The following is a 24,943-nucleotide window of genomic DNA, read 5'->3' as shown; positions in this document are numbered from 1 at the left end:
TTTATATTTGAAGTTGTATATGTCTAATATACATAAATAGGCATTAAAGTAGTACTGATAACAAACTATCAAGTAAAGTCAAGGCTCAATAATATTAATAAATTCTCAAATTAGACTCGCATACCGGATGTCTTAAATTAGACGGTCAAACGCATTTTATAGATTTCAATTCATTGTTTTAACTGTCTGGTGTTTGTTTTAGCAATTTAAATACGAGATGGCTGGCACAATGATGTCACTCTCACAGCCTATCATTAGATATTTAATAATAAAATATTTTTATGACAACAAAGTCGTGCGCCTGGTGGTAAGCGACAATCCTATCCATAACAGTTGCAGTGCCACTCATAGCTTTGAATGGCAAACACCTGAGGGGCACTGCCACTGTGCGTGCCCTGAGACATAGAATTAAGAAATTCCATGTGCCTGTAATTACACCAGTACCCTTATCTTCCAAAACCGCAACGCATCAATTCTCATATTACTGTTTGGCGGCAGTAATAGGTAACGTGGCAGTATTTCCCACGAACCCTTTCACAAAGAGCTCTACTGCTACTAAAATTAGATTGTAATATTGTTGCGACTCGCTATAATTCTGCGTATCATTTTCCTTTAGTTTCGGTAGTAACATCCCAATAATCCTTCCACATCCTTGTTAAACCTTCCACATCTTTTGAAATGTTTAGCATTACTGAACATGAGACCTGTAAGTGTGATCTCAGGGTAACGGGCGCAGTGGCAGCACTGAGATCTTTGTGATTTAAACTCTGAGTGGCACGGCAACTATATGGATACGTGTTGTTAATTATTAACTGTAAAAAATTAAAGGAATGAACAATTTTCTTTGTTTCTTTTTTCTTGTTTACCACCAGGCGTACGATTTGTTCGCCCTGACACTTGATAGTCTTAAAATAAAATTAAAAACATTACACAACCAGTCACCACTCCCGCAGTGCCTTAAGACCCGGGTTTCAACCAACATACCGGTCAAGACTTACGGAGCCGAGACGTGGAATATGACGGTCAAACTGACTAACAGACTACACGTCACTCAGCGAGCTATGGAAAGGTCTATGCTGGGTATCTGGTTAAGGGACAAAGTCCGGACTAAATAAGACTAAAGTTGTGGACATCGTCCAGAAATGTATCAAGGTGAAGTGGCAGCGGGCTGGCCTCCGTGCCTCTGTGGCCGAACGGTGACTGCCACGCAGAGGTCCCAGGTTCGATTCCCGGGCCGGGAGAAATGTTTGTATGGCCTACATTTATTTCTCTCGTGAGTTTGGGTGTAATTTGTGGTTGTCTATATGTGTGTCCATGGCACCCGCGACACAGGGTTTCCCTAGTGCGGGGCTATGTTGAGTGTGTGCGTTATTTATTTATTATTTATTTACATCGCAGAACCGATGAGCGAAGGAGTAGATGGGTTCTCGAGTGGAGACCACGTCTCGGCAAATGTAACGTAGGACGGCCCCTTGCAAGATGCCGCAACTTTCATGACAATCTTGTACAGTCTTCTCCTGCTGCAACTTGGAAATTTTTGAAGTCTGTGGGTCTGCTTAAGCCTCAGAATGACGCTATTCCTCATTCTTTCACTCTCGATGACATCAATCATCACTTCTCAGCGGCCGCCAGCACTCAGTGTATTGGCAAGGTCAATGCTCTCAATGACATTCCTCTCTTGTGTAGTCAACCTTCTCAAGCTTTCTCTTTTTCTTCGGTTTCAGAGTCAGAGATTCGCAAAATAATAATGTCTTTAAAATCAAATGCCGTTGGTTGTGATGACATTAGTCGTCAAATGATAGTCTGCTGTTTAGACAGTGTACTGCCGATTATCACACATATTATTAATTGTTCCCTTTCCTCTGGTACTTTCCCTAGCAGCTGGCGCAGGGCGTATGTGCTGCCTCTTCCTAAAATAAATAATCCGTCTGTTCTTAAACACTTTAGGCCAATCTCAATACTACCTTTCCTTTTTAAAATTCTAGAAGCAGTTGTTCATCGCCAATTATCATCCTTCCTTTTTAGACACAATGTCCTTGGCCAGTACCAATCAGGTTTCTGGCCGGGCCACAGTACCACAACGGCATTATTGAAAGTTACGGAAGACATTCGTGAGGGCATGGAGGCTTCGCGGTTGACAGCATTAGTTCTCATTGACTTCTCTAACGCCTTTAATGCTGTTGACCATGATATACTAGGAGTATAGCCATCCTAGCTTTTTTGCGAGTCTCTGCCCTGGAACTGGAATGGTTCTCTTCATACCTTAAGGGGCGCAAGCAAGCTGTTCGTGCCAAAGACGTCTTGTCTAATTGGTGCGATCTAGAGGCAGGCGTGCCCCAAGGCGGAATTCTTTCTCCCCTATTATTTTCAGTTTTTATAAATTTAATCTCTCCTATTCTCCGCAGCTCTCATCATTTGTATGCTGACGATCTACAGATTTATGCGCAAGCAAAATTTGACTCCTTGGATGATGCGATATGTAACCTCAATGATGATTTGCGACGTATTGCTGACTGGTCGAGTAAGTTTGGCATCAGTGTCAATCCAAGCAAGTGTCAAGGCATGATCGTGGGTAGTCCCTATGCTTTGTCTAGGTTGGACATAAGCTCCGTTGCGCCTCTTTCTTGTGATGGCACATCCATTGTTTTCGTGCCTCATGTAGTGAATCTGGGACTACACATTGATTCTACTTTTTGCTGGCGACCTCAGATTGACTGCATTAGTCAGAAGATTATTGGTATTTTGAGGTCATTCTATCAGTTCAAACACTTTCTTCCCATTACAACAAAGATTCTGCTAATTCAGGCAACCATTTTCCCTATCTTCGATTATGCTGATGTGTGTTATGCTGATATCACTCAAGAACTTCTCAACAAATTGGAGCGGTTGCTCAATAGTTGTATCCGGTTCATTTACTGTCTTCGCAAGTATGATCATGTGTCCGCATATCGTGACAAGTTGAAATGGCTCACGATTCGTCAGCGCCGGAATCTGAGAATCCTCTCCACGCTTTATTCCGTACTCAAAGACCCATGTGCACCAGAGTATTTGAAATGTAAGTTTCAATACTTTGGTGTGCACAATGCCCGTGATCAGCGTTCACATAATAAATTTAATTTATCTGTTCCTCCTCACCGTACTGGTTTTGTCTCTAACTCGTTTACTCTTCAGGCAATACGACTCTGGAACGCTCTCCCACCCCATATTCAAAGTGCGCCAAATAAACTCGCATTTAAGCAGTTAGTCCGCAATCTAATGCTAGATTCTCCACCTGCATCACAATAGTCTCATTTGGATATATGTTTATTATATATATTATTATAATATAATTTATTGTTACGTATATATATTTATTATTATGTATGTATAAAATTAATTTTTATTGTTTATGTATGATCATATTTATGTACATAATATATACATTAACCAAATTGTTTGTTTATTAACTTTATTCCTCTTTTTTTTTTCCTTTCTTTTTTTTTTTCTCTTTCGTTTTTGTTTGTTTGTTGTCAAGTTTTGCAACGCCTGTTAATCGTTCTGTACTCAGCTCTCTGGTTAACTGGTAGAGAATGCCTAATGGCATTAAGTTCGCCATTTGTACTTTTTTGTATGCAATAAAGTTTAAATAAATAAAAATAAATAAGATGAACCGACGATTTTAAGAATGTCGCGAGTAGTGGTTGGATGCGGAAAACGGGTGATCGGGCACTATGGCGTACACTTGGAGAGGCTTATGTCCAGGAGTGGACTGCAATAGGCTGATTGATTGATGATTGACACAACCAATCTTCAATATTAGGTTGTTATAAAAAGATAGTAATTTCGCTCCAAAAAAAAAGAAAACAAATCGCAGTTCAGCAAAAATAACATATCTAATTTTTTACTTCGCAAAATACGCATAATATTATTAATATTATTTTAATAATATTTCATACTCGATCATTTTTGATTACGGTACATTTTTGATTATAATAATAATAATAATGATTATTTTGATAGTAACAATCATGTATCTGCCGACCTCTATTTGATATTGACGTACAATTTAACACGTTCATTACAAATGATCTGACCTGGCCGTTTTAAGTTTTGTAAGGAAAGATCATTAACCTTAGGGAAAAAGTTATAACGAGGAAGGCAAATAGTAAGAATTTAGTTCTACTTAGTAGTAGTGTATGTGAATTGTAAAAGGTTGTATATTTCATATAGGTAGACTGTTCTATCCATTTTTTTCTTGTACTTTTCCCGAGGTAGCCATCATATCATCACTATCATCAATATTTCCTCTAAGCATAGGGTTCATGCCAATTCATCTTCGGAGTTTTCACCCGTTGTGAGCTTCCTTGGACGTGCAGGTTTCATCGCGATGTTTTCCATCATCGTTAGCGAGATGTTATTTCTACTAATTACAAATGTAAACTTACAAATTAAAGAAAGCAACCGTTTGCCCTCCGCTCTCGTCATCATGTTGCATGCAATCATCATGTCACTTATTTTAATGTGTCTTGCAGAATACTTATGCGTAATTTATACCTTGCTTACTACCTAATACTTAGTCAATTGTGGAAAGTTTTTTTTTCCAAGAAAATGTAAGCCTTTGTTACGACACTAGAATATTTATCTAGAGGCATAACATGAGAAAGATGAGTATGAACGTGTCCAAAATTAGATCTAATTGTTTATCAAAGGTACTGTCGAGTATAGGACGATTGGAGTATTAGTATGAGCAGTTTTCGAGATTTTTTTTTTATAATATCAAGTGACGGGACGAACAAGTCGTGCGCCTGATGGTAAGCTACACGCCTATCCATAACAGTTGCTGTGCCACTCAGAGCTTCAAATCGCAAAGATCTGTGGGGTACTGCCACTGCGCCCGTCACCCTGAGACATAAGTTGACAAGTCCCATGTGCCTGTAATTTCACCAACACCCTTACCGTTCAAAACCAGAACACAGTAAAGCTAACATTATTGCTTGGCGGCAGAAATAGGTAAGGTGGCAGTACTTCCCTGGACGAACTCTTTCACAAGGAGCTCTACTGCTTACGAGGTTGTCTAAAACATATTAAATGATATGCATTTATGTTAAAGTGTTTTACGTTACCAGTCATAAACATACATTTTAAGTCGGTCGTACAGTCATTTTATAGATTTCCTCGCACAGCGATGACCTTAGACAGCTGTACACCAGCTCTGTCCATTTCATAATGATAATTAACCAATTACGTGGCCTCTGCCTTTGGAGCCCGGGTGCAAGATCGTACTAAGTGATCAGTAAAATCACGGACGGCTTTGTAAATCATAATACCTGTTCATATCTCCCCAACTTGATGTTCGTCAAAGCCCTATCACATAAGAGCATGGCGTCATCTTTCACAAATTCCATTGCCTTATTGTAGCAAGATAGAGCCTTCTCGAATTCTCCCCTGCGGAATGCTTTCATAGCCTTAGTCTTCAAAGTATCAGCTTTTTCACGACGGATCTTGCGATCTTCGAATCGTTTTTTTGCGTCTTTAGCCATTTCCGCCATGAAACTTTCTTTGTCCATTTCGCCCTGAAATTAGACACAGATTTTTAAATCTCATCTCTCATAATTTATTTTTGAGGTGTTTAAATACGGATTATAAACATCACCATATTGTGAGTGAAGTATTTGTTGTCAATAACGTCATGATACCGATTTCTGATTTGATATTTTATTCTTTGACAGTAAAATATATTAAGTGCCTTTTTGAGAGCGTGACAGTGACCCTCTACTTGTAAACCAGGTTTTCTCAAAATAGGATTCGCCAGTAGGGGGTTCGTGACAAGATTTACGTTTTGGCGAGCAGTTAACTGGCTAGCTCGCACATCCGACATACTCGTACATGATAGAGATACGAAGAACATCCCCAACTCTCTCTAAAAGCGGTAAGTTTCCTTTTGCCCTTTGAAAAATTACCTATGTGAGGGTGGGTTTTCACACCTGGTCGTGATGAAAACGAAATACAGAAATCCACTTGATGCTGGATCAGAATTAAGATTAAAGTTGTTCCTAAATGATCTCAATTTGCGACAAGAGACAAGCCCAACCATCACATAATTACTAACATATTGGTTCTTGTAAATATGAAAATAGTCAAATAAATTTTATTTAACTAAATAAAGATACCTTACTTTCTCAAATGACTGTTTTTAAGGGGTTCGCAGTCGTCTAAGACATTTGATACGGATAAGTAGGGCTATAAGTTTGAGAAACCCTGCTTTAACCCAACTGTCCCTCATCAAGTTATCAAGTCAATTAACGTAAATTCAAATAGTAATTAACATTAATTGAATATTTACTTGGTGCACAACTATGTAGGTTACTCAAGATAAATAAGGGCTCCCACATTAATATTCGTAAAGAAACTTTGACGAATGTTTGAAATTTCTCCCGGATGGATAATTCCTTTGATAAGTTTCATAATCCTTTGCACAAAACAATAATAAAATAATGGACAGCATACCTAATAGATAAGACTAACTCGCATTATAGGTTGATCATGGATTGTTTTTCTAGTCCCATCGACAGTTGAATAAATTACGATGAATTAATGTCGGGCTGCATTCTAAAGGTAGAAGGAATCCACTTATCAGCAGGTATCGGCACTGCGTCTACACTAAATGTGTGTTTTATACGATATCCTATATCGTCAGCATACTCGATGCTGATATAAAAAACTTGCTCATACACGAAAAACGCATAAAAGTCAGATGTAAACTTAACAATCAAGCAAATTACCGCGCGGTATATCCTTGCCTATCTAGCTTCATCTTTTAAGCATGTGTTATATTTTTAGATTTTTGTAATGAGTGGGAGTTTCCTAATGTGTGCGTAAAGTGAATCAAAACAGATTGGTGTTACATTAACCCTTGTATACATGATCGCTGTAAGTTTATGTTCCTTTTTTGAAGACTGCTGTGTCCTACAATGGTTTAACGACTTTTTAAGTGACAGCTCTTGATCGATTACCATATACCTCACCTCCGGTTCACCTTTACTCGAATGACCACAAAAACTATATGCTCGAAGGGTGGAAAGATTAAAGGACATAACGTCGATGACCACTGTCGGTCCTTTATAAGTCCCAAAAAATTGTAGCACAGTCCTCGACAAACCTAACCACTCACACCGCTGTTGCCCCCTAAGGATATGCCATTTTTCGGGACCCCAACTCATCGTTGGTCGCCCCAAGCATAATGCAAATTGTAGCGACCAAATTGTTATTTCCCGGGAGCTCAAAACATTTTCCTCCGAAAGTCAAATTAACTATTCATAGGAAATGGCAGAAGTGCATTGACTCCTGTAGATAGATATCAATCAAATAAAGTTTGTCCCAATAATACTACTGGACCTAGCAGGGATCATCTTCTATCAGGGATCATACACACCATGTGTATCCCTAACAAGATGACAGAAGAACGTAAGGTTTTCCAAACACATTATTGTTTTAGAAATTGTTTTATAGCGTTAATAATTGAAGAGTTTCAAGTAAATTACTATTGATTCGAAGCCTTCCAAGGTTATGGCTGCCATATTATTATGTAAAATTTCCATGACGTACAGGAAACTTATTACGAATGTGTTTTTATGTTTGATACTCCTCTTTATATCTTACCTATGGAAAGATATATATTTTTGTTTATATTGTCTTCATCATTCTTACAATCTAACATGAAATATGTCAACAAACAATCTGCTATAATTAAGTTTGTCTGTTTTTTTTTTATTATTTTTGCGTTTGCGTTCTGTCAATGTAGTAGTTATGTTTCTCGCTTTGATGTAATTTCATGAACCCAAAATAAGTACTTAAATTAAAAGTCCTTTTAAGCATTACCTCTGATTACCCACTCGTCAGTGTCATTTCACATCATCATTAACGGGAGAGGGTTTAGAATTTGCACATTTTGCAAGGCTTGTGGATTTTCTTCAGTATGTAGGTTTCATAATGATATTTTCTTCACCATTTGCGACGAATATTGATAAATTTCTCCACAGGGATTCGAACTGTTTGAAGCTATCTCATTAGTCTATCACCGCTCAGTTCCATATAAGGAAGCACATTTTTGCTTTCACTTCCAAAATTTGGAAAGTAATAGAAAAGTGGTTCAGTGTACATAAGCGTGCTACTAAATATGTTAGCAAAAGCGGTATTCTCAGTGTTATAATCAATACGTATGATCTTAACAACGCAGTTCATTGTCGAACAAAGTACGTGCTAAATAAAGCGCGTACGCACAAATTGAACTCTAGATGGAACAAGGACAGTGTCCTATATTGTGCAACGTTTCTATGTACCTACCATCTGCCTATATAACACAATTGGACACCGAATGATTGTAGGGAGATATTGTGCCATGGCCTTTCACGTTGGCCAGCCAGCTAATAGCGATAACTCGGTTGCATTGTTATTCTATGTTGTTTTGACATATGATAAGTAAATACGTTTTTCAACCACAATACTGAGCCGGTAAAATCTCAAATATTTTGACCGATAGATTTGATTCCAAGGTCACATCGAGTTCTTAGGTTTTCGCGATTATTTTTATGATTATTACACATAGGAAATGAAACTGTATTCAGATCTAAATCAAGTATATTTGTTTTTTGAAACAAACCAGCGTTTCGGGGAAGGCCCCGAAACGCTATAAAGGTACAGGTCCCATGATCACGGATGACTATCACGGCTGAAGGTCATAAAATATTAATTTTTTATCGGATACGCGGATAGCACGGGGTTGTGGCTTTAGTACTTGGGTCAATCAACTCAAACTGAATTAATATTACGATAGTCATCATATGGTAGTTTCTAACTCTCGACCCAAAAAGAGTCAAGTTTGAAGCCTTTGTTTGTGTGTCTGTCTGTGGCGTCGTAGCATCCAAACGGATTGACTGACCTCAAAACGGTGTTTTTTATTTGAAGGCTAATTTAATCGGGTTGGTTCTTAGATATGTTTAAACATCTGTTCAGCAATTTCTTCTTCTTTTGAGGTGCCATCTCTTGCCGGAGGTCGGCGATCATTAGGGCTAACTGTATTTGGAACAAGGATCTTGTGTTCAGGTTGAACCATGCCCGGAGATTCTTAAGCCACAGATCGTCGTTTTCCTAAAAAAACCTCTAATTTCTTATTCACCATCTGCAATATTCATTCTTTGGACACTCTGCGTTCACGATATTCAAAATTCTTCTGTATGCCTTTTGAATGCTTCTAAGCGATTGCTCATATTTTGAGTAGATGTCAGTCAACTTTAGAAATGCGTTACGGGCTCAGCAGTTTAAAGATCGTCAACTCTTTTCTCTTGAACTTGACTTGAAATTTGATAGACCATGATCTGACGAACTATCATGTATGGGTTCATGAAATACGTCTCAAAGAGTTGTTAGCTTAAGGATGTTGATTACCGACTTTGTCTTTTTGGATATTTTTAAAATTAATTTAATTTGTTATATGACTTAAGATATGCAGCTTCGGTTATAAATTATTATAATATTATATTATTCGGTTATAAGTATTCATGAAAAACTTAGTTCTCTGTCCTTATTGAACACATTGTGTTATTAGAACTTAGCATAAAACACGTAAAAAAGTTTTTTATTGTTAGCTCTGTAACGCATAAACAAATTATTTTGTAGTATTAAATATTCGTTAAATGTGGGATAAATTAATAATTGTTTCAGGGATTCCAATTGGACTACAGGCAAACTGGACTTTATTTTAAATTAATTATGTAAATGTTCGCCAATTTATGTTAGGGACAGCCGAATACTGGTAAAGAAATTGCTTGGCCCACTTTTCAAGTTTTTATGACTACCAAACCGTACACCTGGGGCTCATAAAAAAAACAACTCGCCAAATAAAAATCTTTCACGTTCTCTGACGATTATTAACAACATTACGTAAACACATAAAAGACCATTTTAAAAATTGAAATAATTGAGATCGAATTGGTTTTGAAGAGCAATGTAACGTTAAGAATTTTATTGCGCACATGGACCTCTATATGATTGTTATATCATCAACAACATCGACTAAATTGCTACTAAACATTTATGACAAATATAAGCCACAAGGCTTATTCAGATATACGCGATATTCGATACTGCCTGCCTCCGTAACCGAACGGTTACCACGCTGACCTGGGTTGGATTCCCAGGCCGGGCGAAATATTTGTATAACCATCGTTTATTTCTCTTGTGCTTTTGGGTGTATTTGTGATTGTCTATGTGTATGTCCAAGACACCCGCGATACAGATTTTCTAGTGCGGGGCTTTCAGTCTGTGCGTTATTATTTATTACAATATTTATTTTACACTCTCGCCTCTCCCATGGTCTAAATGGGAGCGGCGGTACTCTCCGGCATTGACGCATTCAAGAACTCAGGGTCAAGAACCGACTGAATAGGGTCGCTTTCTGCATTTGTGCTGGAAGCGACACGCCACAGAAATCCAACCGCCTCAAGCTGCTAGCGAGGCTGACTGAAGTTAACCCGTTAACGGACAAAACAATTGGTATTATTTCAGAGGAGGTCACATCTCATATGTCGGTGATCTCCAGATCGAGATACTTCCAATGTTTCTCGGTTTTGGCTTTCACGAGACCCTCGTCAAGGTTTTTTTATAATACCAAGTGACTCCACGAACAAGCCGTGGGCCTGGTGGTAAGGTACACGCCTATCCATAACAGTTGCAGTGCCATTCAGAGCTTTAAATCGCAAAGATCTTATAGGCACTGTCACTGCGCCCGTCACCTTGAGACATAAGTTGACAAGTGCTATGTGCCTGTGATTTCAACAGCACCCTTACCTTTCAAAACCGGAACGCAGTAATGCTGACATTCCTGGACGAACTCATTCACAAGGAGCTCTACTGCTACAATGGGGGACGGTTGACGTCCACAAAAAATAACCTCGACTGCGATACATCCATTATCAGGCTTATTCGCAAGAATAATCATATTTTGGCCTAGATTGGCATACACATGCAGGTTCTGGTCTTTTCTGGAATTTTCCGAAAATGCGAAAATTATTGGGTACTCGCTATGCCTAGTTTTAAGTTAACGCCGTTTCAAGGAGTTTTTTCTCATTCGCCATCCGACACCTGTCCGAAACAATTACTGTCAAATAAGTAATATTCGAACATTTTAAAAGACGCATGTTGATGCGAATGAAACTTCATGCTTGATATGGTCTTTTAATTTGGTGGACAACGAGAGTACAGGACCAGTAATCTCAAACGTCGGCCTTTCAGAGAACCGATCACCACCGCTTCTCCATATATAAACGCGATGTCAAACTTTGTGATTGGCGATGTGGGTTTGTATTGAAGATTCCAAATCCAATTTAAAAAGCTGTAAAGTTTGCAAATAGAAATGTGCGTGACATTTGAAATAAATAATGTTGGTTTATTGCTATTGCTGCACAATATTGTGGAAATAAACACTGCTGCAACGAAAACAAAGTATTGTTATTAAAATAATGATTATTCATTAAAGCGAGGTATTTCAACGCGAGCCGAGATTTTAGGACGTGAAGTGCGGGGGATCCGACGTCAACAAACGCCCGATGGCGACTGACAGGGCAGCGGGCGACGTGGCGTGTCGTGAAATCGCTTGGTAATTTTCGAGTTTTGGTATAAATCTGAATTTAATGACTTGAATGAAATTGAGCAGGTTCTCTGCAGTGCTTAAAGAGAAATATCCGTATAAATTTATGTGGAAATTTAGATATTTTACTTTGACATAATTCGTTTAGACTTGTTTTCGGGACTTTAAAATAAATAAATAAACGTTTTGTATTTTATATTGTCACGAGATGAGATTTTCCTGAAAGATATAATTTTATTTCCACTGAAGCACAAAGCACGAAAGAAGCTCCCCAGCAGGACGTACCTTTCTTTCCTGTACATATGGCGCACCCTGAAGATATTCGGCGAATACCTTACGCCGATTGGTAAATCCTTACGACAATCCACGATGACAAGGCTTTACGGTGTATGCCATCGATACGAAAACAACTTCTAACAAGACGTTCGAATAATATGTTCTTTGTTCAGTCTCGTGTCATGTGAACCTTGTCTCAAATGCCCATTGGGTGACGGTTGTTTATTTATACAGGATTCCGAGCCAAATTGCTTTCACTGATTATTATAAACAGTGACCATAATTTTCTTTCAAAATTGGATACACTTTATTTTTCGTGCCAGATAATCACAGTAATTGCATTTCTTTAAACAAGGCTTGAGAATTATAATACCCAAAACACAGATCAAAGCCAATTTAGGAATGTTACTTTCCCAATGTAGTCCACTGTGCCAGTCGCTGAGTCATCGAGTCATCTCATTAGAAGCTTAAAAGACAGGAGACCTGTACCCAACAACTTGACGTTCCAGTCAGACCAATTTTCCATCTAATCCCAGCTCATTACAGAGAAGTGAATCTGTAGGTAGAAAAGAGAGAGGGATCGGACTCCTCTTGTATGTATCATAAAATCAAAAAGTATAGTCACAACATGCATAGTTCTCATATATATCTGGTACGAATATATCGTCCAATTAATTCATCGGCCAGGTATCACGTCGGCTTGGTTTATTTTCATCTCATGCGTCTTGATTTCTTATCCGGCTGATTCGGAAAGGAGTCTGCTTTCACACGCATTGTTTGTCAATGTGTCCTATTGGAATTTGCACCGTTGCATCGATTACAGTTCGTATATGGTTTGTTTACGAGTTCGCACGTCTTACCTTTCGCATTAAAGGCTGTATTATTCTTCGGAATTCTGCTGTATTTGCAATATTTGTTTTCATAATTTTAGAGACGGCAGACTAAAGCATATAAGTCCAATGCATTTGTTTCAATTCAATGCAATTTGCGTCTTTTTTGTGAAAAATCATTTTATTAAAGACTAACTTCTGCTGTCCCGATTTTTTTCCTTCAATACAATGAATTAATGATCTTTACGTGAAACTTCGTTTCTTTTAATAGACTTGATAAATTTATGTATTCGTTTGTAGACAACCACCGGCTTCCGCCAGAAAAATCAAACACGAGCATTAAATCAAAACAAACAAACACTTTCAAACAAGCACTCATATAGAAGGCGTTACTAGAATAGTAGGTATCTCATTTCGGCACATACTTATTTACTATTCAACTATATATTTTCACAGCATTAAATAAAGGAATGGTACGAAAGCAAAAAAAAAACAATTTTTTTCAAATTTGACTCTCCTTGTCAAAGTCAGATTTAATCCAGGAACATTATGCCATAGAGGCTGCCCAAGGATTCTCTTTAGGACAACTAAGTTTATTTGACGGAAGTAGGTGCCACTTCTTCACCTTCAGTGAAGGCTTCACTGAGACGTATTAAAAGCTCATTAGCGAGCTGTGGCACTGACTGAGGTTGACGCATTTGAACTTTAAACAAAAATTCAATTACCTTTAGGTACAAAATCGAAATTAAAGAAAATCCACTTTTTTTTAGATTTTGTGACAATACGGAAATGGCTGAAAATGTAAAAATTGTAACAGCGTAACATTGACCAAATCAAACTTTAATGAAATAAAAATTTACAAAGTTTACAAAATTTACAAAAACATAAACTCAACGTCGAACCTCTCGACATACCTGTATTATAGGAAGTTACAACAAAACATTTTGTTATTTTCGAATTAGACCTAAAATAAAAAGGTAAAATATCTCACTGGGGATAGGGCAAATCCACAGCGCGTCGTATCTACACTAAATCAAATTTTACAGAAGAGGAATTTAACGTTAGTACTTTTTTATTTAAATGGCTACGATTTTTATTTTTGCACTGTAAGCATATTAATTCATGTTGTCTACCGAGTAATAACTATAGATTCCCTTAAATCATGTTAATTTGGTTGCCACGACATGTACGCGGATTGATTTCTACATTCTGCCCAACTTTTGAAAAAACTGCGTATGTACTTATCAAAGAATATTGTTGTGTTGTAGGTAGTTTTGTTACGTAATTGTGCACAAAAGAAGAAAACTATTGGACCCATCAATTTATCTAATTAAAAAGTCCGTTTCCCTTTATCTTATATTTATACTCGCACGCATCTATACTAATGCAAACATTATTGTGAGCAAACTGATAACGCTAACCCAGTTTCATATGTATATATTTATCTTACGTAAGTTCATTGACCTAGTGACAATGATCTACTTGTCTTTTCATTTTAAATTGGAATTTCTTTTGTTGCCTATTGGAATAAATGATTTTACGATTTAACTGCCACCACCACAACCATTGTTTAAATAAGATGATCAGCTTTTGTTGGTATAGGTATCTCAGTTATAAAATGAATATTTAAATAAATAAATAAAAAGACGTTTATTTATCCACAAAAGACACAAAGAAATATAAGCGAACAATTAAAACAAAAGAACAGTAATGTGGACAAAAAGGATGAAGAATTGGAGACTCGGCATTGCTGATTTTCAGCCTTCATTTTTTTATAACTATTCGCTTGCTGCATCAGATCGGCAAGCGGAGTGTATTGTGTACTAAACACGAAGCAATTAATAGATGCCACCTGTGTAGCACCATATGTAAAATGTATAAAAATTGAAATATTGTAATTAAAAAGAAATAAAAATTTTTATTCATCTAGTGTTGCTAGGGGATTTAACCACCGACCAATTGCTACCCACTTTGCACAGACAGGAACCATTGTTTACATATTTTTTTGAAAGAAAACGTTTTGGCATTTTGTAACGGAGGCGGCAGGTCATTCCAGCACTTTAAGTTACTTCACTTGTTTTATAGTATTGAAATTGTGTATATATACTACGTATTGGGTATAAATCCGATGATATGATACTGCAACCAAATAACTACCCAAGTCCTCAAATACTTACAATAGAACTATTGTGTTTGAGCTCATTAAATTGGTCTAGATCAGCTTACAGATGGTGACTTTATTGACCTTTTGGAGTACGCTGTGTTGTACTTCATCTTTATGTTAATTAACGAATATTAAATGGAATGAACTTACTACGAAGACACACGACGCATAACAAAACTAAAATGTACTAAACAAATAAGGCCTCTATACAATGCGTGAGCAACTCATCAGTTTCCTCACCGAATCCTGGTTATCCAAGCTCTTGAATGCATTCTGGTTGATCACCGTTCTGTCAGACTTCACAGTCATCTGAACGTCTTCATCCAAAATCACTTTCCCCTCCAAATACTTGTCAGCAAGGATCTTTGCGGCTTCGGATCTATCTTTGTCACCACTTGCTAAATCCTTTACAATGTTTCCAACTTCACCGACCCTTTTGACAAAATTATTCCACTCCTCGTTCAAAACTGTAGTTTCTTTATCGCCCATGACTGTTTGAACTATTGTTTTCTTCATATTGTTCGGTTTCGTTTTCTTTGTCATGTCTTTTTTAAACATCTCGATATAAGAATTATTTTTTCCGTGCGTAGAACAGTCGTATTTGTTTACCAAATGGTAATTGACGTAACACTATAAATAGTTACCGTTGCCATGGAGATTTCCGATATTATTCATTTGCTTTTTTTTGCATTTTGCGGTTTGTGCCACTGCAAAATGAGGAAACTTATTCACGGAAAATAATACAAAAGAAAAATAATTTTAAAGAAAGGATGAGGAAATAATGTTAATAGAAATACAATAGAAATGATAACAAATGTAAATATATATTAAATAAATTTATATTTGATACAATTTTAACTACCTCCGTGGCCGAATGGTTACCATACTGGACTGCCACGCAGAGGTCCCCGGGTTCGATTCCCGGGCCGGGAGAAATATTTGTATGGCCTACATTTATTTCTCTCGTGAGTTTGGGTGTAATTTGTGGTTGTCTATGTGTGTGTCCATGGTACCCGCGACACAGGGTTTCCCTAGTGCGGGGCTATGTTGAGTGTGTGCGTTATTATTATTATAATTCAAAGTCATAAACGAAGTCAAATATTTATAAATGTTAGGACTATAAAAATAAGGTTTACGATAGTAGGGGGAGCCCTAATCCAATAGAGAGGAGAACGTGGAAGAGAAATAAACACAGAATGAGATAGATAAACACTTTATTCACTAGTATGACACAAATACAGATCGAATACAGCCGGAAAAATAAAACATTTTTTGTAATAGCAGTGATATGGCGCTGACTGAGCACATGCCTATCAGTTCCCTAAGGCGCTGGTTTTCAGTCAGAACCAACGAGAAGAAGAATGATGAATGATGATGAACACCCACTGCTGGGTATAGGCCTACAGATAGTTCAGTATAATATAATTTAGATCTCTGATCTGTTCATACTCGCAACGAATGTGAAATGTAGATTATTATTTTTTTATGGTACCAAGTGACGGGACGAACAAGTCAAGCGCCTGGTGGTAAGTGACACGCCTATCCATAGCAGTTACAGTGCCACTCGGAGCTTTAAATCGCAAAAATCTAAGGGCACTGTCACTGCGCCCGTCACCCTGAGACATAAGTCGACAAGTTCCATGTGTTTGTAATTTCACCTTTATGTCGTGACGTTTTATTTGTCGTTGGACGACTGTCGCGTCTAACCTGCTACCCTTATCACGACTATCTGGCGTGACTATGTCGTGAAAGTTTATTTTATCGTCGAACGATTGAACGAGTCGTGTCTAGCTGTTCTCACTAGATCCTGACGACAATTTATCGGTCTTGTCGTTTGCACGACAGAATCGTTTGAAGCTACGATTATGTGTCGTCACATTTTTATCGTGACGTTTTATTTATCGTCATACGACTGTCCTTCTTGCTCTTACCATTATCACAACAGTCTGTCGTCGTAACGTCAAGAAAGTCGTGAACGACAGTTAATCGTGTTTTACTATACGTGAACAACTTCATTTAAATACACAAGCAACGACACTTTAAACTGCACGACTATCTGTCGTCACGACATAATGGGAACGCGCCCTTACCATTAAAAACAGCAACGCAATAATGCACACATTACTGTTTGGCGGCACAAATAGATAAGGTGGCAGTAATTCACTCGACAAACTTCTACCCAAGGAGCTCTACTGCTAGCTACTAAGTTTAGTTCCACAGGTAGGTGTGACGCTAGTTCTTTTGAATATCGTGATTACTATTTTATTATATTTAATTCTTGAAGGTTGGTTTTTACGGCCCCTACAGTAAGGCGTATTATTTTCTGCTATAATTGACACTAGTAAGCAGTTTATCAAGGCACAATTAATATGATTACGTTTTGAACAATATACGGTATTTGTTGACACACACTTACAATATGTTTGTTTTAAAGATCTGCTTTACTTTCAAGGCTATTGTACATATTTATTATATTAAAATTCATAAACAAGTGACGTTGCAATTGCACCTGTGTTATGCAAGTGTCGTTAAATCATTTGAACAGCTGTCAAAACGTTTAGGTGAAGCCACGGAGGTGTTTGTATCGTAGAAGCGCATAGGCACTCAGCCAGGTCTTTGGGAATACCATTATAATATGCTTGTTGTAATAAACATACGAATGTAGATGTAATGTAATGTGTTTGCGCTATTTGCTTTGCTATACTGCAGATGGTGAAAGAAAGGGATAACAGAGTACTATTTTAAAGCTTATTGTGTTTCCTTTGTAGTAGGTACATTACTTATGCTTATTAAATAACTTTGGTAATTAGTTTAAGTATCGGATATTATTACATTTTTATTTTACCCTAACTTTGTATACGCCAGATCCAGATAGAGAGAATTTAACGATGATTTTTTGACTGTACTATTAGCAAGGGTTAGCTAGTTTGCAGAGGATTGGTGCCGGTAATCGATGGCACTAATGACAGTAGTAATTAGGCTCAGGCTATGATCAAGCAATATTTGACCCTCGACGAGCGTCAAATATTGCTGCTTAGGGTATTTGATAAAATTACAAAACGTTCTGTTGTGTTTGCAATATACTTGACATTTTTGTTGGCGACCTCGACGGCCCAGCTGTTTGCAATGTACTGTACTGAATAAAGAGGTCGCGAATTTGATTCCTGGTACGAAATATTTGGAAAATGAACTTTTCTAAAGTGGTTTAGAGCCCTGTCGTGAATTTCGTTGCTCTGGTACCATAATACACAGAATTCGCCACTGTGAGACCAAGTAATTGGTGTGATTATCTTCGGTTCCATTTAGTAATCATTTTCCTATTAAGAAACTAATCATGTGTCGTTTGTCCTCAGTATTCACCCCACTGGGCTTCGTGCGTCTGTTCGGCGTCGTAAGCGCAGTGCTAGTGAAGCCGCAGTTCCTCCGAGATCTCAACGAAGAGTACTACGTGTACTCTTTCGAAGAAGATACACTTAAACGACGGATCAACAATGCGGTTGCCAGTGGTGAGAATTACATCATCATGCATTTCCACGCGTGGCTTAATGACCCTAGCTCATTACGCTCATCGTATACTTACGTAATTAGGCGGGATCACCCACAGTGATTCGGAAATACACACGGATGCGTGATTCACATCGACTTAGTGCGTGTATTGTAATAGGTTAGCGTTAGCATTATCTAATTGACTCTATGCTGACGATCGCATCGATCTTCATCGGTCTGTAAGTTCTGCAACAGAGTTAATAACTTATTTATTGAGTTTTTTTTTAGCGGCGACGAATGCCGAAAAGTCAGTACAAAGATCTATAACAAAAGCACATAGGACAATTTCAACGACTCGGTAACTGGACCCGTGGCTCAGATGGTTAGAGCAATGCAACGGTGCAGCATGGACGTGGATTCACGTCCCACCGGGTTGAGGAAATTTTTCTGTTGAAAATTTTCGTGTTCGATCTTTGTATTCATAATCAAAACAATAACTTCTTATCGAGTGACTGTGGGCGATAGTTGTTTATGTTCTCCATTTTCATTTTTCAGCCGTTACTATCCCACTACAGGGCAAAGACCTCCCTTCTTCTTCTTCTTCTCCTCTTCTTCTCCCTTTCCTTCTTCCGCGTATCGGGATTTAACGCCGCTACAGGCCAAGATCTCATACGAGCATCTGAGCTCGTCATGACCTCGCCATTTGGGACTTCCACGTCTCCTAATGCGATAGGTGGGATCCACTCCGAAGTGGTCTTTGCCCACAGCTCGCTTCACTTGCGGCAGACGAGCTCGGTCCAGTGTCGTTTCAGGCTGGCGGCTTTTTGTCCAACGTCAACGATTTGTGTTTTGGAGCGCAACATGCTGTTCCACACGAGATTTGACAGTTTTAATCCCAAGACTCTTCGCTACATGCCTCGCTGACACACCTCGAGTCCGGCCTTCTGACGATTCGTCAAAGACCAAGATTATTTAGTTTGTATTATTTTTTACGTTCATATGTGAAAGCTTTTAATTGGCAGGCGATTGTTTACATGGAATTGCACTGTAAAAACAGCTGTAAGCTCCCCAAATGAAAATAAATAAATGAGAGTAGGACAAAGTAATACATTTTTAAACAACGGCCGGAATTAGTAGTATACTTGAGGCCATCTTTTTTTTTGTTGTTGTATGGACTGAGCATAATATTGCCGCAGTTCTAATTGTCGTAATTTGGGACAATTATTTTTCAGACCAATGTATTTGCCAAAAAGTCCGTGCTGGTTTTGCCACTAGCTAACTAAAAAGTGTCTTAAAATTCACGAAAGAAGTAATTTTGATGGAACGTACAGGTTTATAATTAAAAATTGTATTTTTTATTTATTGATCCATGAAGTACATGGTATAGGGTTATGTGTGGTGAAGCATGTCGGGTAAATGACCTCCACGGCTTTGCTAGCATAGTCGCACACTATTCTGAAAGAAAGAAAGATTATTCATGACCACAACACAATGCAACCGAATACCAGAAAACGTAGGATGTAAGTGTTTTGATATAAACAAGTACATTCTTCGTTTTACCACAATTCTCGTGCTTGAGCGCGAGTTTAAATAGATTAAGTGAACTAAAAAGCTTTATTAAAACAAATAAGCAACGTAAAAAAGCTGCAAATTCGAAACATCATTGCGAATTCGCGTAACTCGTAAAACGTAGACATTATCTACCTACGCGAAATGTAGTAAACTAAAGCAATCAAGCGGATTATACTGTCGTAAAGACGAAAATGTAGTTTACGCAAAATGGAATTGTATAAGGTATAGGAAATGAAACTATTTTTCCGGATTTAAATCGCGTATATTTGTTTTTTCAAACAAACCGACGTTCGGGCCCTTTATAGGTCCCATGGTCACTGTTGACGTCGTCGGTTTGTTTGAAAAACCAAATCTACGCGATTTAAATCCGGGCAAATAGTTTCATTTCCTATGTGTAACTATCACGAAAATCTAAGAACTCGTTATGTATTAGGTATATGATTTATTTAATGTTATTCAAGGGGCGTTGATGGTAAATGTTTCGCTTATAAACAAAGGAATACACTTCAATTGTTCAGTTGAAATTTGTTAAAGCGAATTCACAGGGGCGCTGCCGGCGCATTGTGTCGTCGTATTGCAATGATTTCAACGTACTGAGTGCCACACGAGCAATGCGATGTCGCAACGTAACGCCTATTACTTACGCGCACCGCAGCAACCCTCCCCGCTTCGTCTTGTCCGATGCTTTCCGTCGTCGCGCGTCATTTCAACCACAGAACAATAAATATAGTAGAAGTGCTTAGTTTGCGTGTCACGTGTGCCAACAGTTCGCGGAGTTCCGCAAACTTGAGCCCAGTTTTTAGCTTTACACGTTATGGTCGTGTCAATTAACTCCGCAAAACCTCGAAAATCGTATAAAAATGCCTTATTTCGTTGGCTTAGAGTGCAAAAATGACAGTCGCATTTGTAATATTATATATCCAAGGATTTTCGTATCATCGTTAAGTCTTGTTTTGTTTAACTTTAATAAATTTTAAATTTTCTGTTTATCGTAATCATTTTAGTGTTACAAGAAATGAAAATACACCTTATAGGTATATACCGCTGCAATATGGTCGCTTCTTTTTTTAGATAATAAGTAACATCTCGAATTCGTCGTCGTTCAGCTATCAACAGCTAGATGGCAGCACATTGATTGAAATTTCAATATAAAATCAAAACGTAACTGCATTAATAGGTTTTGATGGATGGAATGTTCAATTATATGCCAACAGGGTAAAGTTTAAATTATATTAACAGTCCATAATTTGTTATTTCTTTTTCAATTTGAAACAACGACCAATTATTATCAAGATTTCATAGTGTTTCAAATTGTGAATGTGTGAGTTTTGGCGACAGCGGTTCTGATGGTAATCGAGGCTTAAAGCACTTCCATTGTTTTTTCTTCCGTTCTTTCAACGCACCTTATGATATGTAACGTTCTTTGAAGAAGTGGACATTTTAAATCCTCAGGCCGAAATATCAATTCAAATAGTGCGGGAATAAGTCGAATACACAGTCGCCGCTAAAGGGCCCCATATACAGACGATTCCTGATTTCGATCGAACGTCGCGATATTCGTATCGATCTGTCAATACTCCTTTGGCGTTCAAGTCAATTGTTAACGACATAAAACGTACACTATCGATTAATCTCTTCGATCAGTCTGAAACGGCGGATCGTTACGACAATCGTTCCTTATATTATTATTATGGCCTTGTCACTGACTACAACCCTATTCTATTTGCAAAGTTATGAGCGGTAGTTTTAGTATCGCAAATGTAGTGGTGGCATATACCTATGACTTTGACCTACTTCTTGAAAGATGCTTTCAAAATTATTGTAACCGACTTCAAAGAAGGAGGTTCTCAATTTGACTGTTTTTTTTTAGTGTACGGTACGTGATTACTATGGCATTTGTGAACCGATTTTAATGATTCCTTTTCCTGCTCTTAAATTTGAAGAATATATATTACACCTATATTCTCTGTCGTGTAAACTAGGGGGTGAATCGGGTTTCGCGCACTTTCCTGTAACCGATGTCAATAAAACTTGTCACTTTCAATAGATGTAACTCCAGAAACTTTTTAGGTCCGTTTTTATTTTTATAAAATTATTATTTGTTTTGCAAGGCTGCTAAATAGTTTGATGCGAGTGTTTATATTGAAACCTGAGCAAGCGAAGGAAGCTCAGATTGAACCACGAGGGAAGCGAGTCAAAAGTAGGTTCCTGAGCGTAGCGAGGGTTTCAAGGCACGAGACGCAAAACAACTTTGCTGCCGAGCGAAACATACAACTTTTCATCTCACTACTGCGAAGAAATGGTAGATGAACGAAAAACAGTTGAACTTTAAAACATTAGTTTTCAACTTCAACTTAACTGCCTCTGTGGCCGAACGGTTACCATGCCGGACTGCCACGCAGAGGTCCCGGGCCGGGAGAAATGTTTGTATGGCCTACAATTATTTCTCTCGTGAGTTTGGGTGTAATTTGTGGTTGTCTATATGTGTGTCCATGGCACCCGCGACACAGGGTTTACCTAGTGCGGGGCTATGTTGAGTGTGCGCGTTATTTATTATTTATTATTTTTGTATCTATGGCTCCGTCGTTTCGCCAACGTCAGGGTTGAATATCAGTTTTTGTAATTAAAACAAAAAGTTTATATTCGGATGCGTTCTGAATTTACACCTTATCAATTTTTATTCTTGCTTGTACTTTTATTTTATGTGATTAAGTGATTATTGAAATTATTTTAGTTCTTCGACGAATTTAAATAATTTAATAAACAAAATTAGTTATCATTGTCAATTTAATGTCAACAATAATAAGAATAAAATATACCAACGGATTTATGTTACATAAACATTGTAAGTCAATGTTTATGTAACATAAATCCGTTGGTTTAATCCGTTGGTAAATTATATGGACGTCGGGTCCGCGCTAAAAAGTGTCCAAACTTATAGGGCGTTAAAATCGTATACAGAGCGTCATTCACGCTTTAGTTTTCGTTTGTTCGACTGACGGCGTAGCAAGCAAAATTAGACAGTACTGCGATGACATTACAATTTAAATTCAACGTTTTAGCTTTTTCATATTCCTTTACATGTCACTACGTTTAAATAGGTTGACTTGGGACATTTTTTTCGTGGTTTTTGTATTAGACCCGTCGTCCATATAATTGTAAGTCAATGTACATAAATAAGTAATATACGACATATTGCGTAGTTGAACGTGCCGTTATTTTTTTTTTATTCACAATATACACATTAATCGAATAGTAACAACTCGGTGAAGGAAAACATCGTTATGAATCCTGCACGTCGAAAAAGGTTCACAACGAAGAGAAAACGGTGTTTGAATTTCCAACCCTCATTTGGCTGTCGTTTATTGTGATTACATTCATGACGGAATAGTGATTGGACTACGAAACCCTAAAAACGTAGTGTAATCTGTTGTTGGTCTGCAAATAGAGATGTGAACAAAAAGCTTTATAAAAAAATCTTTTACTAAAATTCTTCCTGCTTGCATCGTGACTAGAATAGTTCTCGGCCTTGTGTGCGTTACTTCACAAAATTATTATTGCTTTTTTTTACTTTGTTCTTGACAGTTTGTTGTTGGCTCATAATTATAAACAACTTCTTATACGTCACACTGCTGGACACGTGTCTCCTTTAAGTTTAATCCATATTTTGTCCACCACGCTGCTTCAATGCGGATTGGTGACATCACACGTGACAAGACGAACAATTCGTGCGCCTGGTGGTAAGCGATACGCTTACGTAGTTGACAAGTCCCATGTGCCTCTCCTAAACCGTTTCGCCCTTGATGCGTTTGCATTATTCTATAAAAATATCTCTCGACTACTTATTTCATAGCTAAAATTATGTTTCTAATTTTGATCTGGCATTTTAAAATAAATTTTATTTTGTATTGGCTGAGTATGTGTTGTTGTCTGTTATTGTAATTTGCTATTACAGTTCTCGTCGTATTTACTGCCTGGGCTTAAAATATATAATAATAATAATAATAATAACGCACACACCCAACATGTCGCGAGTGCCATGGACACACACATAGACAACCACAAATTACACCCAAACTCACGAGATACATAAAGGTAGGCCGTACAAATATTTCTCCCGGCCCGGGAATCGAACGTGGTACCCCTGCGTGGCAGTCCGGCATGGTAACCGTTCGGCCACAGAGGCAGCTATATTTGTAGTTGTTATCCAGTTTTTAGGTTTTGTTATTGTTTAAAAAGAAAAGTACTTTTGCCAGAAGCCGCGGGCACCAACTAGTGAATGCAAGGATCAATCTACCTTGTAAGGGCCAGCAAAAAACAAAATCCGAATAAGTTAAAGTAACTTCTAACTTTAACCTAAGTCTCAGGGGACGGGCGCAGTGCCAAAGCTCTGAGTGGAACTGCAGCGGTTATGGACAGGCGTGTAGCTTACCACCAGTCACAGGACTTGTTAGTCCCGTCACTTGATTTTATAAAAAAAGCAACAACAAAAATTAAAGATATTCCAAAAATTCTTGAAATTACGAACTACCGTTAAATTCTATGTAAGTACGTATAGCTAATAACGTTACGTTCTTTTGATGAATCTACATTCAAAACACATAAAAGGACAAAACAACGCATTTGCTTCTATTATTAGATACACGACAAACAGAACTGCGCCTCAAAATTATAATTACCAATTACCACGACCGCTTAGTCAGGCTACGTTTTGATTCCTAAACACTGTTGGTTTATATATTAATCTGTTACAATAACCTAGTTAAAGTTCCATATCTTATACCGTTGGTTTTCCTTATCGTGTTGACACTTCTTTAATTTTGGGTCTTCATATACTAACTTTGAATTGTACTTTGCCATCTTGATATGATATTCAGAGACAAAGGCATAAGGAAACTTCGGTCCGTAACAATTAACATAGCTTAAGCCCGATGTTAAGTGTGTATCGGATATAACACTCAGAAGCGCCGGCGCTTATATCCTGGCGCCCTC

At 37.8% G+C, this 24,943-nt stretch overlaps 1 protein-coding gene across 1 annotated transcript in view; it reads left to right on the top strand.

Moving 5' to 3' along the window:
* The window catches only part of LOC113232025 (protein Lilipod), an 80,261-nt gene that overhangs the window by 29,563 nt on the left and 25,755 nt on the right, over window positions 1-24,943 (top strand). The window contains exon 5 of the mRNA XM_026466649.1: window positions 18,247-18,399. Coding sequence (XP_026322434.1) covers window positions 18,247-18,399 — 153 coding nt within the window. The remainder of the gene's footprint in view (window positions 1-18,246; window positions 18,400-24,943) is intronic.

The sequence above is a fragment of the Hyposmocoma kahamanoa genome, unplaced genomic scaffold, assembly GCF_003589595.1.
Source record: "Hyposmocoma kahamanoa isolate Upper Pololo Valley unplaced genomic scaffold, ASM358959v1 66, whole genome shotgun sequence".
NCBI lineage: Eukaryota > Metazoa > Arthropoda > Insecta > Lepidoptera > Cosmopterigidae > Hyposmocoma > Hyposmocoma kahamanoa.
The sequence above is the reverse complement of the archived record's forward strand: the minus strand, read 5'-3'. Positions and strand labels throughout refer to the sequence as shown.